The sequence below is a fragment of the Xenopus laevis genome, chromosome 4L (assembly GCF_017654675.1).
Source record: "Xenopus laevis strain J_2021 chromosome 4L, Xenopus_laevis_v10.1, whole genome shotgun sequence".
In the NCBI taxonomy this organism is placed as follows: Eukaryota; Metazoa; Chordata; class Amphibia; order Anura; family Pipidae; genus Xenopus; species Xenopus laevis.
Window position 1 is genome coordinate 95,327,738 of NC_054377.1, and position 17,477 is coordinate 95,345,214.

Consider the following 17,477-nt stretch of genomic DNA (forward strand, 5'->3'; position numbering starts at 1 on the left):
GGGTATGGGTACACCCTTTGAGCTTCCCAGGAAGCCAGAGTCTATGTATAACAGTAATAATGCTCACTACAATGTGAAAGTAGCATGGCGCAATCTGTATACTATCTAGGGTTCCTAGATCTTATGAAATGTTTGCTCATCCTCTAAAGTAATAGTCAATTTTCCACTAAAAAAGCTAAAAAAAAACAACTTTGAGATAACCATCAACCACCCCTTTGGCTGTCACTTATTTAGCTGCTATGAATATAGGAGTAATCAAATTTTCAGCAGATATATATGCATTTCATAATTTTTTTAAGTAATGCTTCTGCTGGATGTTTATGTGAGTTAGTGCCCAACACTGAGTAGATAAGATGATATACGCTACACCAGAATCTTTGTAGTGCTGGACTACCAGATATAACAATTTTTTACTGTTGTAGGGCAGCCTCTAAAAAGGGTACCCAGCCTTTTTTTTTTTTTTTTTTACCTGTGAACCATATTTAATATAAAAAGCTGTGCAGCAAAACAAACATGACAAAAGTTCCTACGGGGTGCCCAGTAAGGGCTGTATTTGGTTATTTGGTAGCTCCTATGTGGACTGCCAGTGTACATGTGGGTCTGTTTGGCAGGACACCTGGACTTTATGCTACCAAAACTCTCCTCTAAGTCAGAAATCCAAAAATGAGCACCTGCTTTGAGGCCACTAGGAGCAACATCAAAAGGCTTGGGGAGCAACATGTTGCTCTCGAGCTACTGGTTTGCGATCACTGCTTTAAAACAATGCAGATTTGCATTGAGGTCCCAGGCAGCTTTACAGGCTGGTTCTATATACTACTACCTACTAAGTGTTTCCTATGAAGTAGCACATGTTTAGTCGAGCAATGACTTGTGCAGGGGTCCCCAACCTTTTTTACCCATGAGCCAAATTCAAATGCAATAAGAATCAGGGCGCAACACAAGCATGAAAAATGTATTTGAGTATGACAAATAAGGGCTGTGATTGGCTATTTGGTAGCTCCTATGTGGTCTGGCAGCCTACAGAAGGCTCTATTGGGCAGTATACCTGGTTTTATGCAACCAAAAATGGCTTCAAATCCTGAAATTCCAAAATAAGCACCTGCTTTGAGGCCATTTGGAGCAACATCCAAGGGGTTGTTCGCGATCCACTGCTTGGGGATCACTAGACTAGTGAGTTCTATTGCTTGTGATCGATCATCTTCATCCATATCTAAATGAAGTTCCTCTGTCCAACTCTTAATATACTTGACTTTCACATTAATCATAATTACATATAATGGTTTGATATTGTGCCTAGAAGCTAGAAGTGTTTTATGCAGTTAAGCTTGCCATACACTGGCACTTTTTTTTTTTTGCCGCCCTGTAAAAGTCACTTGTGAGAGTACTTACTTTTTTGAGGATTTTGAAATTTGACTTTTTTACCCTAAAAAAAAAAAAAAGTTTCACAGCTGTTATATATATATATATATATATAACTGTGTGTAGGTTTGGAAATGGAAATGTTTATTCCTTGTAGAAGGATTCTGGTGTTGCTTTTCAACATCACTGTATATCTGGTTGGGGGAGGGGAAGTATTTGTGAGTTGTGAAGCTCAATTGGAGAAAAGGAGTGTCTATATGCCATTGTATTAGCTGGCCTGCTGGAGATCATTTGTACATGGGTCATAAAATATGGCTGAGGAATTTGATGAAAGCCCATTTATTAGACTCCATTAATCACTCTGCTACAACCATTCACGAGGTATCTTGTAATGTCTATTGAGAGTTGAGTGGGGTTAACTGTGTAATTGCTTGGTAACCTCTATAAGGGCTTGTAGGGCACACTCACTACTCACTTCCATGATATTCACTTAAAGGGCCTCAGTGTTTTATGGTACATTTGTGCACACACACACACACACTCTAAGTTTCAAAATATAAATTGATCTTTCATGGTAACTTGCCATTTTATTACCTTAGCCCCAGTGCATCAAGAGTCCCACTCATAAAGCAAAGCAGGATCACTGTATTTTATCAACTTTTTTTTTTTCTAAACAAATTCATCTTTTAAAAATGTTTTTAAAGAAGAAAAGTATTGAACACATCAATGGTTTTCTCAGTAAATCTATTTCTAATGGGGCTATTGGCATGACATTTACACCAGATGTCGTTGGCAACCCAAGTAATCCATACATACAAAGAAATGTAATGTTGCATTTGTAAGCAAAAAGTCCAAAGAACGTTTATGAATGGAAACAAACAATCCTCTTCAAGTTTTGTTGCTAAATCCTAAAAAAAAACCAGGATACCGATTTTGTACAATTGGTTTCTTCTGAGAGGTGTCTTCTGATGCCTGGGGAGATAATATAAATACAAATTATGTTGTGACTTTAGAAAGACTGAGCTGTTTTTATCAACTGGAACTTTGGCTTCCTAGTATTCAATGTTACACATTTCCTCTAGTATGTTTATCTTTTTTTTCTTAAGTTTGACTCACTCGCTTTCCTGCTATTCATCAAAGTACTGGCCCTAGACCTCTATGTTCCAGAATAATATTTTTATTAAAGTAGCCACTGATCTCCCTAAGCTGCATATTCACAGATGCTTAAAGGGCATGTAAAGGCAAAAAAACTAAATCCCATTTTTACTTTCTTTAATGAAAAATAAACCTATCTCCAATATACTTTAATTAAAAAATGTGTACCGTTTTTATAAGAAACCTGACTGTATGCAGTGAAATTGTCCCTTCATTTACTGCTGTGGATAGGAATTGTCAGATGGTCCCTAACTGCTGAGCAGGGAAACAATCATACTTATGAACAGCAGGGGGAGCCCCCGCCTTACTTCCCAGCCATGCAGAACTCAAGCAGCTTTGTTTATGACGATCCCTAAGCAGCCCAGACCACACTGAGCATGTGCACAGTCTTAGTCTTGCAAAGATGTTTAACAAAGTTACAAGATGGTGACCCCCTGTAGCCAACTTTGAAAGCATAAATCATTTGTTTGATTAGGCTTGTGGTGCAGTAAGTTCATGTTTATATTTAGTATACAAAATACAGCATTTCTAGCCTTATTCTATTTGACTTTACTTGCCCTTTAATGGAACTTTTTATTATGTTCAAGGAGCATTGCTTCTGCGTGAATATTTGGGGGTGAATCTCTAATAAATGCAGTCAACATACAGTACTGCTACCTAACTTAAATGCAAGGTGAATCCAAATACTCACAGGTGCAGTATTTACTCTATGTTGTATCTCAGCTGTACACAAGCTATTTCTAAGCAGTGGAGGGGCTTGGGGCAAGCTGTCCCCTACAGGGACCCGATATTGATGGTGGGGTTAATATACAGACATTTCTGTACATGTAGATGCCTTACCATGAATGTGGAACCCCCACTGCTGTTCTCCAGTATATGGCCCAGGGCAGTTGCCTCTGTTTGCCACAAGAATCCGGAAGACAATTGCTCCTTGGTGCTCACTGGTAAGAATCCCAGGCCGGTGCAGTTTTCACCTAATAGGAGCACCATCTCAGGGTGTGAGGTAAGCACATGCGATCATTTGGGGGGTACCTAACTTTTGGCACCCCCAAGTAAAAAGACCTTTTCTTCTCCTTTACGCTGGTACATACAATTTATTCATTTACAATCCATTTTCCAGTGGAACTTACAATTGCATTCACACATACTATGTTCAGTTTTATCAGGAGCCTGTTAACCTGCTTGTATGCTTTGGAAGCATGGGAGGACATACATTTTCAAGGCATTGTGTGCTTCTGTGGTCAGTGAAAAGAATTCTGTTACCATCCATGGATCCACCGATATGGTTGAGCAGAGGATTCTGAAGTGTATCTTTGCCACAATATTTAATCAAACAATTCTTAAAAATTAAACATCTTACTGGTTGTTATAAGTTACCACACCTGGGCAAAATTTGGGGTAACATATTTCATTTTACCTTTGTAAAAGTAGTTATTAAAGTAGTGTAACTTTTTTTTTTTTTACCTTTGTAAAAATGCTGTAGCACTCAACTTTACAAGAGAAACCACTGCTGTGTGTGTGTTAAATTTGTTTTTTTACCGTTGCCCCATACCTTTGTATTTGGTGACCTGACACACAGTCCCTTTATGTGGTTTGCTTACTGAAAAGTTGGATGTCTGACAGATGCAGCATTCATTCCTGCAGAACCTTTCTGCACTTTTGGTTTTGTCTTCTATCTTTTGTCATTTGCTTAGGCTTTATATTTGTCTGAAATCAAAAATCGTGAATTTGGTGTACTCCTAATCTATAATGTTTGATAAATGTTTATTTGGAGATTTTACAGCATTTATCTGTATGTCTTCAGGTAAAGCCACACTGGGCGTTTTGGAGAGATTTGGTCGCCTGGCGACTAATCGCCTCATCTTTGCGGCAACCAATCTCCCCGAGTCGCTTCTGGCGACTTCGGAAAACTAATCACCGCGTGTGATTAGCGTCGGCTTTTTTTAATTTTTGCCAGCCCAGAAGCAGGGAAAGCGTTTGGGGAGATTGGTTGCCGCAAAGACGAGGCGATTAGTCACCAGGCGACTAAATCTCCCAACAACACCCAGTGTGGCCTAACCCTTAAAAGGGGTAATAAACCCTTGGAATGTGAAGCTAAATGGCTCCTGTTATCTATTTTACCATTTTTATTTGGCTAGTAAGCTGTTAGTTGTTTAAATGACAGTTGCATTCCTGAATTCGGGATTTATTAAAGGGAAAAACATAAAAGCAGTTGAGTTTCCTTAGAAGTAAATGAGAATTGTCTCTAGTAGCTTTATGTATTTCTTTTCCCAGTTTGTAAAAATGATGAGGATTTTCAGCCTCATTGAAAATGAATGGAGAAATTGGGTTTGCCCTGACGTTTCTTCCATGACAAAATTAAAAAAAAAAAGCTAGCACTCAAGTTAACAAAAATGCCCATTAAAGCTTTTAATTGAAATAATTCTATAACATTTATTTTGCCACCCATATACAGTTTATGGCAAAGCTGTTTTTCCTGTCACAATTTTTTTAAATAGTTTTTTTTAAAATATTAAGGCATATTGTATAGTTTTCTTTCAAACCCACACCAGTTTGCAGTTTGCTTGAATTTGTGTGGACCTGCTGTGATGATGGGTCTTTCTGGAACTGAAGGTGCCAGTTTGGTAAATCTTCCTAAGCTGTTGCACAGTACACATGTACACTGTATTTAGAGAGAATCTAGATCTATGGCACCTGTTTATAAAGTGTCAAAAATAATTAAAAGGTTTCCAATTTTTCCAACTTCATACAGAAATTTTTCCCTTTAACATGACTTGACTTTATTACCTTTTTATACGATGTGTTAAATGTTGACAGTCTCTTCGACAAATAGCTAAATTACTTGGCAGACAACAAAAAGTAATCTTTATTGACCTGATTATTACAGTAATCAGGTCAAAGTGACCATTTTCTTCAATGATATTTTCATTAACATTTAAATATCAATTCGTCATCCCTCCGTGTGAGGTTTTAAAGCTTTACCAACAAGAATCCGATCATTGGAAAAATAGCTGCAAATCCTACTATGACTACTTCAGTGCTTTATAAATAGGCCTCCAATTGAACTGAAATCCATTTAAACTGATGGTCATATCTGCTTTTCTTTGATTGGAAATCACGCCACTTGTTGTAAGTCTGGGCAACATATTATAAATCATTCAACAATAAAAATGAGAAACTGTCCGCAGTATTTCTCATGCATGAAGTGTGCCAAGTGTAATTGAGCAGAATTGTAATGTTTTCTGCAATTGTTTTTTTTATCACATTATCACATTTTTTATAAGTTTTAGGCCGCAGCTTTATTTATACCTATATCTCTTCCCTCTGGTAGTGTTATAACAGTAGGCTGACTCTGTAAAACTCCGCAAATGTTAGAAAAGAGCATGAAAAGTTGAGAAGAGGGAGCCCTGTTTAGTTGAAGCATTTTCTTGGACTACGTTGCCTTTATTACACTAACAAGATATTCTAAGTGACTTTTGCTGTCATTGCTAAAAACTCCAAATGCTTTCTTCTCTTAGCCTGTTAACTACACAATGGCTTTTAAATTTCAAGTCTTATAACCTTCTATAATTTTCTTTTTGAAGCATGCGTCTGCCTTATGATTACTGAACTGGCAGTATCCCAGTTCTTTTATAAGTAGTCCCTTTCATCTCCCTCACAAAGCCTTTATGAGTAAGATTCCATAAAAATAAAATCAGACGCTTTGCAAGCAGTAATTAAATGTGTAAACTAACAAAATATCTTTTGGATTCTGATATCCTTAATCATGTAATGGGTCACTGTACTCTGAACTATTTGTTGCTCCTGAAATCAACATGCAAAGTATTGTTGTGTATTTTTTTTTTTGGGGGGGGGGGGGTTTGATTTCTCTCTGAAAAAGTAGTCTGTGAGCTTCTGAAAACAAAAACAAAAAAAATAAAAAATAAATAAAAGTCCTATCTCAGTATATAGGTGGGATTCTAATTATACACTGTGGATCATAGCAATTGTCAAATGGCAGAATCCCTTTGTCTTTATCTAAACAGCTCATTTATATTCACAGCACTTCTCCCTCTGCATGCCCGCTACAGAACGAACTAGTGGAGTTGAATAGATCAAGCTTAACTGAGGCAGAGCAAACAAAAGTTAACTTTAAATCTTTAAAAAATATAGATGAATAGATTTATAAAACAGAGATAATGTGATGATCAGGGGCGTAACTATAGAGGAAGCAGACCCTGAAATTGCAGGGGGCCCAGTAAAGCCATAATTAATGAGCAATTTCAAAATGTCTTAATCTAATAGGTCAATTTAGCAATGCTTTGGTACTAAATTCAATTTTCTTTGGGGCACAGTAACATAAAGTTTTACCAGTGGTGATTATGCTGTTTCTTAAAGGGGTTATTGTTGATTCAGATCACCAGAAATAAATATTTTTATTTTCAATTACTTTCTTTTTTTTATTTGTGATAGTTTTTCTAACATTGAAGTGTAAAGTTTAAATTTTTACCTTATGTCTATCTGAAGCAGCTTGGCGGGGGGAAATCACTAACTGTAAACTGCTCCAAATTGATACATTGGCTAATAATTAGCTTATATTTGCCAGAATCCCAAAGTTCAGGCAGCTGATATAATTGATACAATAGATGCTATTATTTCACAAATGTGGCTGAGAAATGTATCAACTAATGTAGCAAATTGCAACAGTTCAGAATCTGCACCCGGGAACAAACCAGACCCAAACACCAGAGACTGGTAATAAATAAAAAATGGAAAGCAATTGAAAAAAGTCTGGTGAACAATATGAAAACAACTGACGACAGTTTGGAAGGTGAACAACATCTTTAAGGCCCAGAGTAACATTTAGCCAATTGTGAAAGACCTTGAGAGGGTTGTGCAGGTCTAGAATATTTGTTTTATTTCCTTTGATACTGGCAATAGAGGTTGTGCAGCACTTTAGATTTGTTACACTTTCTACAATTTTGGACAGTTCTGGGTATCCTGAAACTTTTTTTTTTATAATGTCTTTATTTGCACCAAATAAACATATCAACAAACAACAAAATGGAATGCCATATAGTAATGTCATGTTACATAGGCTTACAAAGAAAAAGGAAGTAGACCTACACACAAGGGTTTCCCCTGGCCTACTCCCACATTCCTCAATATAAGTTACAAAATAAACCACCCTATCTCTAATGATCAATATCATTTATATTGTCCCCACGAGGTTACCTCTTAAAGGGATACTGTCATGGGGAAAAAAAACATTTTTTCAAAATGAATCCGTTAATAGTGCTGCTCCAGCAGAATTCTGCACTGAAATCCGTTTCTCAAAAGAGCTTTTTTATATCCAATTTTGAAATCTGACATGGGGCTAGACATTGTCAATTTCCCAGCTGCCCCAAGTCATGTGACTTGTGCTCTGATAAACTTCAATCACTTTACTGCTGTACTGCAAGTTAGAGTGATATAACCCCCTCCCTTCTTCCCCCCAGCAGCCAAACAAAAGAACAATGGGAAGGTAACCATATAGCAGCTCCCTAACACAAGATAACAGCTGCCTGGTAGATCTAAGAACAGCACTCAATAGTAAAAACCCATGTCCCACTGAGACACATTCAGTTACATTGAGAAGGAAAAACAGCAGCCTGCCAGAAAGAATTTCTCTCCTAAAGTGCAGGCACAAGTCACATGACATGGGGCAGCTGGGAAATTGACAAATTGTCTAGCCCCATGTCAGATTTCAAAATTGAATATAAAAAAATATATTTGCTCTTTTGAGAAATGGATTTCAGTGCAGAATTCTGCTGGAGTAGCACTATTAACTGATGCATTTTGAAAAAAATTTTTTTCCGATGACAGGATCCCTTTAATGCATTTAAGATCTTGTTAGGTATAAGGTCACCTGATCTGTCACCAATTCCATTACATTTACATTCTTGCCATTATTGGGTTTCTCCCTGCCTCCGACATGTACCATTTGGTGAAGCAGAAACTTGGCGTTCCCTATTTAGGGAGGCTTCCAGCCAATCCATGCGGTAAACAAGATCTAGCTTTGTTAACATCATCTCAAGTGGTGGTGAATGGTTTGTTATCCAACAGTGTAATATTGCCTTTCTACTAACTGCAGAGATTATGTTTGCTAATTTCTTGTCTGCCTTTGGGATATTGGTTGTGTCTCCAAAAATCTCCCATAGAGGTGTAAGGCGGACTTGAATGTGTAATGTGAGCTTACAGTAGGAAATTACCGTCTCCCAAAATTGTTTGATTACTAAGCAGGACCATAAACAATGGTAGATGTCTGCTTTTTGAGCTTCGCATTTAGGACATGCGTCAGAATCAGCCCACTCCACCAATTTCCGTAATGCTGGTGAAAAATACTCCCTATGTAAAATATTCAAGAACATAGCTTGAAAGTGACTTGAGGTGATGAGTGAAGTAGATTGTAAATGCAAGATGAATATCTTATCCCGCGTAAGATCTTTAATTTGGTGTAGCCATTTTCCTATACCTCTTTCAAAGTCCTTGTCCGATAATGAAGGTTTTATAATTCTATATATGAGTGAGATGGAGAGCTGTATTGTAGAGGATCGAAACAAACAATCAGTTGGGTTGTCAATATCTTGTGTTGGGACATTGTCTGTGTGTAGTGTCTTAATTGTAAATAGGAGAATGGATCCCATATTATCTGAAGATATCCTTCTTTGAGGTCATTGAGAGAATATAGATTTGTGGGTGTACGCATTAGATGTCTTACCTGCGTAAACCCCTGTTCCGCCCACCTTAGAAAGGGCTGACCAATATAGTTGTTTAAAAACTGCGGGTTGCCTATAAAGGGTAGAAAATTTTTTTGAACAGGTTGAGACGGACAGTCTATGTCGTACTGTTCGCCAGGCTCTGATTGTGGTATAGAGCATTGGGTTGTCCCTTGCTGTCAGTGGGAGTTGTTTCTCCTGAGAGTGTAAAAGAAAAACGAATGAAACATTCGGTACTAAAGCTTGTTCCTGCCTAGGTAGTGCAAAGAGTTCTCTATTATTGATCCAGTCTGCCAGGTAGCGGAGATTACAAGCTAAATTATATGTCTGTATATCTGTCAGATTTATTCCTCCTTGTGATTTGGATTGTTGGAGTTTTAATCTGCTAATTCGAGAATGATTGCTTCCCCAAATAAATTGACTTAGTTTTTTATTCATCCTTGTCAGGTCTTTGCGAGTTAAGAACAAAGGCAACATTTGTAGCAAGTAAAGCAAACGAGGAAACCATATCATTTTGACTAAGTGGCACTTCCCCAAATAGTTTACAGGTAATTTTGACCACGCCTTGAGTTCCTGAGTTAGCTTTTTCAATAGGGGGGGTAATATTTAGACTATAAAATGTCTGAGGGTGTGGGGGAATTTGAATTTCCAGAAATTCAATAGCCTTAGTTGCTCACTTGAATGGGAAGGAACCCTGCCATTTGTTTCTTAATTGTGGATTGAGAGTCATTGCCATTGTCTTGTTTAAATTAACTTGAAATCCTTCCACTTTGCTAACGCTTTCAATTTTGGTTAAAAGGGCATGAATTGCCTCCGATGGATTGGTCAGGAACAGTAAGATCTTGGCGGCAAAGGCATTCAATTTAAAATGTTGAGTGCCAAGTTGTATTCCCCGAAAGGTTGGTGATGCAAGTAATACTCGCAGGAAAGTGTTTAGTGTGAAGTTAAATAGTAGTGGGGAGAGCGGGCAACCCTGCCTAGTGCCTCGTGCAAGGGAGAACAGAGAGGAGAAGTGTCCATTTATAAAGAGTTTGGCTTGTGAGGGGGCGATATAGTATTGACACTGCCTTTATAAATAAGGGCCCGAAGTGTCTGAATTTCACTAGTCTGATTAAGTGAGAGTGAAACACTCGATCGAACGCCTTATCGGCGTCCAAGTTATCCTGAAACTTTTAACTCAAACCAGTCCACTAAGCTATGTGAGAAAACTGCAGTGGCATTATAGGTAGAAGCAGTTGTTCTGTTGAAGAGGGTGTCTCTGGTTATTCATGTGCACAAGGATATAGGCAACTGTGAAGCAAATTAAATGTGATGGCAAATAAACCAAATCAACATTTTGCCTGTGCTTGTAGTACAGATGATGAAACAGCTATGCTTACAGCAACCTTATGTCCCCTGATCCCCTAGTAACATTCATCCCTCTCTAGATGAGGCAGCAGTGATACACCATTTATAATGGGGCTGTAAAAAAGTGGTAAAGTATTATTTAAGGTTGCATCAGCCATGGGAGAAGAGGTGTCTGAATGTAACTGTGGAAAGTAACAAAGGGAGACAAGGGTTTTGTTTTAAAAGTAGGAATTCTGCTGGTAAGGTTATAAATATGATGCTACCATATTTTGGTGAAAACCGATAATATGTCAGTATTGCTTTAAGTACAGAATAATTTATGATTATTTGCATTGACAGGAAAGGCTCGCATTAGGGGGTTTAATAACAAGCCTCCCCCATATCCTGACTTATTTGTCAGAGGCACCAAAGCATTTTTCAGTACGTTGGAGTACTGTGAGCTGCTCTAACTATATTTTCCCCTTCATGCCTATTGCTCCGTTCTTGGTCTGGTTGCTGTACTTTTACTGTAAGTTTCTAATTTTCTTGTGTTTTTTAGAAACAGAGGTACCCCCCTTCAACTTGAGGGAAATAGGATTCAGGCTAGATCACAGTTTATGTAAAGTAGAAATATTGCACGGTGCTATGTTTGTAGTAACATGTGTATTTATTTTGGCTTGAACGTTAACCTGTACACTATGCCTGCTGGTTACGTTTGATTGAGTTATAATCTATAATCAAGTGCTGTTGAATTTCTAGACCTCTTAATTCGATGTGGAAGGGACACTAGTATGGGGAACATAGTGCTGGTGACAGTCGTTGGCTAAAAAAAGCCCAGCAGTGAAAGGATAGACAAGAACAGCATGCAGAGAATATAACTAGGCAATCAGCAACATAACATAGAAAGATTAATTATGAGGATTATAAGCAATCATCAATAGAGCTTCTGGGATATATATATATATATATATATATATATATATATATATATATATATATATATATATATATATATATATATATATATATATATATATCTCTGCAAAAAAGAAATGGATGTTTTTCAATTGCTGTGATCTTGCATCACTGGACCTCTTATCAATATAACCTTCAGTCCATTTTCAAGCATAAATAGTGAGGATAGTATCCGTTTGAGAGTAATAAATAACTGCCCAGATTTGTTTAATTTAGAGTGATAAGGTCTGTCTTGCTGATCCAGAAAGTTAAGTGGAAATGATTGAATGTAATTTTAAGTAATTCATCTGTTGAATTTGCTGGACTCTGTTAACACTGGTATTTCCTTTCCATGAGAAGATGGGGAGGTTTGTAACATATGTATAAATATGTGTAGCACAGAAGGCAGGTGGTCTATCTAGTAGGCACATTTAAGCAGTATAAAACTTGTTTTGGCCTCCATTATTTAAACCTTCAAGATGGTGAGTATCTGTTTTCAGACTACATTTTTCAAATTCTCCTCTCGTTAAAACCTTATACAGACACACTTTTTTTTATCTGATCTGATCACTCTGTATGTAATATTCTGGATATTTGTATCAAACCACTCACCCCTTCGGCCAAAATGCATTTGTCAGAAGTGAAAGGTGTGTAGACTAATGCATTTCAAGGTTGGGTTATGACGTGATGGTCTGTTGGCCTCAAGAATGTTCAGTCATTTTGGGGAGATCAGAACACACATTTTTAGATTCATTCAGAATTTGGACAGCTTGTACTGGTTTAAAGGAGGAGTGATAATCCTCTAATTGGGAGTTAGGTCAGAACAAAAGGAATCATTCAGCACAGTACAGGCAATGAGGAATTTCCCTTTAACTGTTCTAAGACAAAACATAATATTATAGGCCATATATATGAAAGTTTGTATTTCCCCACCTCCTAAATTTGTTACATTTTGTGAAAAATTAAATACTCTTCATAAAGTTATTATTTCTAACGGCTAGTTTCTTCTTTTTCTGTGAATTCTAAATATCTTGGGAAAGCTATTTATAAAAGTCTCGAATGCCCGCATGTGAGGAGGTAATGAGAGAAGGGTTGAGTAGTAGTTGAGTAGAGGAGCATAGTAAGTGGTTGGATGAGTTCAGAGATGTAGGGTGGGGCACTGTTATGAAGGGCTTTAAAATGTCAGAGTTGTTAATTTGAATTTTATTCTGAAAGGTAGTGGAAACCAGTGTAGGAATTGGCAGAGTGGCATGGCAGAGGATAACCCCAAGGCACGGGGCCTGGGGAGACGGGATGATAGTTGAATTGTTAGCTATGATGGATACTTCCCAGATGTTACTGGTGTTAGTTGGAGGAAAGAGAACCAGTTTTGTTTTAGAGAGGTTTAATTTAAGATAATGTTGCAAGGAGAGTTAGATCTGAGTATCATCAGCATAGAGATGGTAGTGGAAAACATACGAGTTGATTAGTTTGCCGAGGGAGGAAGTATAGAGGGAGAATAATAAGGGGCCCAGGACAGAGCCTTGAGAAAAAAGTAGGGGAGAAAATGCTACTCCATTTTAGGAAACACTGAAGGAACAATTAGTGAGGTAAGAAGAGAACCAGGACCGGGCCATGTCATGAAGGCCAAATGAATGGAGGGACTGGTGGAGGAGAGGGCGATCTACAGTGTCAAATGCAGCTGAGGGATCAAGCTGCATGTATAACTGTATGTTAAGGCTACATTCCCATAGTGCAGGAAGTTGGAAGGGGGGAACCGACTGCTCAGAACATAACATCACAAAAACACACAAAAAAGGAACAATGATTTCTCGCAAAAAGTACTTTTTAATACCACAGAACATAACTTTACAAGAAACTTATATCCCATTCTCTAATAACTGACCAAAATACTTCTTTCTCTTAGTAAATATGTATTCTTTTATTAGAGCCTTTTATTTCAGGGTTACCCATTTTTTCAACTTTTATTGACATTCAGTGTTCCCACTGCAAGTTGAAGCAGAGTGTTGCCAAACCTGTTCCTACTTGGAGACACCCAAAACTCTGAGCACTTTTTTTTGGTTTAATTAAATTTGGCCATTTTTATTTTTTTATCTGTTATAAATTCACACAATTTTTTAGTGATAATAAATCATTCATATCAGTCCCTGCACCAGCAGAGTGTTCAATCCAAGATCCCTATCCCGTCCGAACACTGTATGGTTAGTTTTTATCAGGAACCAATTAACTGGCCTGTGTCTTTTTGGAGTGTGGGAGGAAACCAAACGTTGGTATGTTGCTCCTGGACCCTATAATACTTAATTGTAAGTTATATCCACTTAAATCCTTGGCCCTACTATGGAAATGTGGGTGCTGTCACTGCTGTGTACTTTATTACATCCTTCCTTGCTGATGAGCAAGAGTAAGAATACTAGTGCCTTCGTTGTGTGTTTCATTGTGTGGAAGTGCTTTGCATCATGCCCCTCCTCTTTCCTATGAGCATATGGACATGCCAGGCCTGTTGTGCCATGATAAGACTCTGTATGTTCTACATGCCTGCAAGGCTGGTGTAAAGTGAACCTTGTCAAGGACAGTAATATGGCCTCTGAGGCTTAACAAGCAGGATTAATTGTTTGCATTGCACTGCGTAAATTACACAGATCACTTCTGGTTGGTAAACACATGACATGCAACTGTCAACAATGAGATAACAGTGTACTGACACCATATAAATGTAGATTTTGTAGCTTAGTTTCAGTAATTACACAGGTTAAACACAGGTTTTATTAGTGACAAGTTCAGCTAACCCAGGAGTGCTCATACTTTAATAATTGTTCTTAGCGATGTTGTCCCATTATGATCTACATCCATAAAAGCATTGTTAGCATTCTGTTTCATGAAAAATATTTCTTAAATATTATTGATTTGTGAGAGAATTTATATTGATATATTTAAACATCTATTTCTTATGTTACCTTAATGTAATAGGCAGAATCAAATATACAAGTATGGGACCTGTTATCCAGAATGCTCGGCCCCTGGGGTTTTCTGAATAATGGATCTTTCCGTAATTTGGATCTTCATACCTTAAGTCTCCTAGAAAATCATATAAACATTAAATAAACCCAATAGGCTGGGTTTGCTTCCAATAAGGATTAATTATATCTTAGTTTTGATCAAGTACAAGCTACTGTTTATTATTACAGAGAAAAAGGAAATCATTTAAATAAAAAATTGCATCATTTAATTATAATGGAGTCTAAGGGAGACAGCCTGTACATACCTGTACAAAGTAAAATACACACATGTACATGGCAGACACACACATACACAAGACATTAGATCATTAGGAGCTTTCACTGACAATAAACTTTAGTGCTATTTAATTTTTCCACGCCTGCTGTTGCCTTCACAAACTTCTTATCTTCTCCTCAGTCTAAATCCCAGTACAGCTGCACAGGGATTGGCTAGGATGCAGAGTGAATCCTTTAAGTCTATTCAATCATGTACAGCTGCAATCATTGTTCATCTGTACCAAGATCGTATTTACAGGCAGCAGCTTGAAACAGCTTCAGGTCAGATCAGAAACTCCAAGGGGGGGGGGGGGCAAGTGCCCTCCCTTGCCCTTATTTGTGGACGCCCATGGCTGTTTGTTGACATTGTCTTGATATCTACTGATCCCCAGCTAAAGGTCTACTGGTAGATCCCGATCTACCTTTTGGGCACCCCTGAGCTAACCATTCACAGGCCAATATTGGACAGTTTTGACCTGCTGGCAGCCTATTGGTTAGTGCAAGGGTTCAAAATGAAGGCCCCCTGATGGTTATCCAATTATAGCTTGTTTAGTTACTGATCAGGGAAATCTGGAAAATTTCATTGTGTTAGTATTGGTTGGGCAGTAGATGCCCACACCTCACCTACACTGGCCCACTTATGATCCTATCGCTAGCAAAGGGGCCAGGCATATTACTCCAAATTGCCTCAATCCTTCCTGTGTATAACCATGTACTTTTATTGTGAAAGTAGTTTGCTAATTCAGTCTCAACCAGAGCACTTCTCCTTTCTACACAAATTGCCATTAGTATTTCTACATTCATTGGCTTTGGTTGTATCAGGACATGTATGTAGAAATAAATGGCATAATAATATATATTATATTTAAGATTTATAAATATGGGGTATTTCTGTTCTATAAGTGCACTGCATGTGGTTGTGTTTGTGAATTGTGTCCTACAGGCTTTCTAATTAAAGTTCCTTCTCCCCACTGGCTAACATATGTTTGACATTATGCTGTTTTAATCTTTATAATATTTATACATTTCATTAAAACAGTCATCTTCTGCACATTCTTGATGTATTAGTACATACATTTAAGATGGACATTATGCTGTTTTATGGATACACAATAAAATACTATTCTTGCTGTTTAAACACAAGGTTACCAGCATGTTTGAGAGATGTTAAGTTATTTCATTTATGTCCCTTGACATCAGTATTATTAAATAGTTCACTTAACTATTATGAGACACGTCTGTCTAGGGTATATAATGTTTGAGAGCATAAACCCATCAGGATTTAGAAAAATTGGTTCTCTTTCTGTCTCTCTCTTTCTCTGTCAAAATATTGTATAAAAGTAATATTTTAATGTATTTGTATGCTGAAATACATGTCCCTTTTAAGCAGATATAATTTTTAATGCTTTTTTATTTCTCTCTAATAATGAAACTACCTTGTACTTGGCTATGACTAAGTTGCAGAAGTCTTATGTTGCCAGCAGAGCAATCCTATGAGATTTCTTCTAAATTCAAGAAAACTTTTTCCAAGCGTTCTGGATAATAGATCTTAAGTTCTGTACCTGTAATAAAAAAAAATAAAAAAAAGTTCAGTACTTTTGCCTGCTACCATCAGGTGGGGCTGTTGCTCAATGATTACTGTTTTACTGATTTATAGCTCATACAAATACTTCTCTGCTTAAATCCGTTTCATTCCTAAAAGTTTATTTTAAATGTAAATATTTTAAATAGTATATGTGTAAAAATGATCTGCCCTGTTTTGGTATAACCTAGGTGGCATGCAGTGGAATTTTTTTCTTATCTTGTAAAGTTAATCACACTGTAAAGTTGCACTTATAAACAATGTGATGCCATTGTGTCTGTTTCATGTAGAATGATGCTTTTGTTTCCGTGGAGATGAAATTATCAGCACCTTGCCATACACACAGAGGAGGAGGAGAGCACTGATGGTGCAGAAGAATGGACCTCTTGAATGGCCAGTCCACCAATACTCTACCAACTACTGCTTCAGAGGTAAGGGGTCCCCCACATGATTGAGATTGCATTTAGCAACACTAGAGACATCTCTTGAAATCCATTCAGGTCAATGACACATGCTACTATTTGTCGTATTTTGTCACGGCTACAAAATACCAGAAAACAACTTGCCATATGCAATGCTGAAAACCACCTCTGTGAAAACTCTCAAATTGCGTTATCACTCAAATGTATAGCACTGTATGGCAATGTCTTAAGGATATTCAACTTTGTAATGACGTGCGGAGTTATTTTTTTTTCCCTGTGGCACTTGTTTCATAACTTTTACGGGCAGTATTTTGTGTTTGAAACACATGTCCCAAAATGCAGCCTTGCATTTTTTAGGGCAGAACTTACTATTTATTAACTTTGGCATAAATATTTGGATACCTGAACCCTGGATTTTTTGAAAGATAATACAGTAGACTGCACAATGATAGTTCAATTGAAAGCCAGTTGATTGTGTGGTTGAAATTCAGTTATTGGAGACCACTTGAAGTAAAAGACAAAACTTATTTGACACAAGTTCCGTGAAATCAGAGTTTTGATAGACTTGTAAAAAGTCTATGCAAAGTCAGTGCAAAAATATAAAGATATTCCTCCATAGTACACAAAAACAAAGAACTTCTTTTATGTCCAAGCAGGTGGCTCTGCCTCT

The 17,477-nt window shown here is 37.4% G+C and overlaps 1 protein-coding gene across 5 annotated transcripts in view; it reads left to right on the plus strand.

Moving 5' to 3' along the window:
* The window catches only part of LOC108714351 (ras-specific guanine nucleotide-releasing factor RalGPS2), a 128,281-nt gene that overhangs the window by 24,977 nt on the left and 85,827 nt on the right, over nucleotides 1–17,477 (plus strand). For all 5 annotated transcript variants that reach the window (XM_041590509.1, XM_041590507.1, XM_018258496.2 and 2 more), the window contains exon 2: nucleotides 16,676–16,816. In XM_041590509.1, coding sequence (XP_041446443.1) covers nucleotides 16,763–16,816 — 54 coding nt within the window. In that variant the 5' untranslated portion in view covers nucleotides 16,676–16,762. The remainder of the gene's footprint in view (nucleotides 1–16,675; nucleotides 16,817–17,477) is intronic.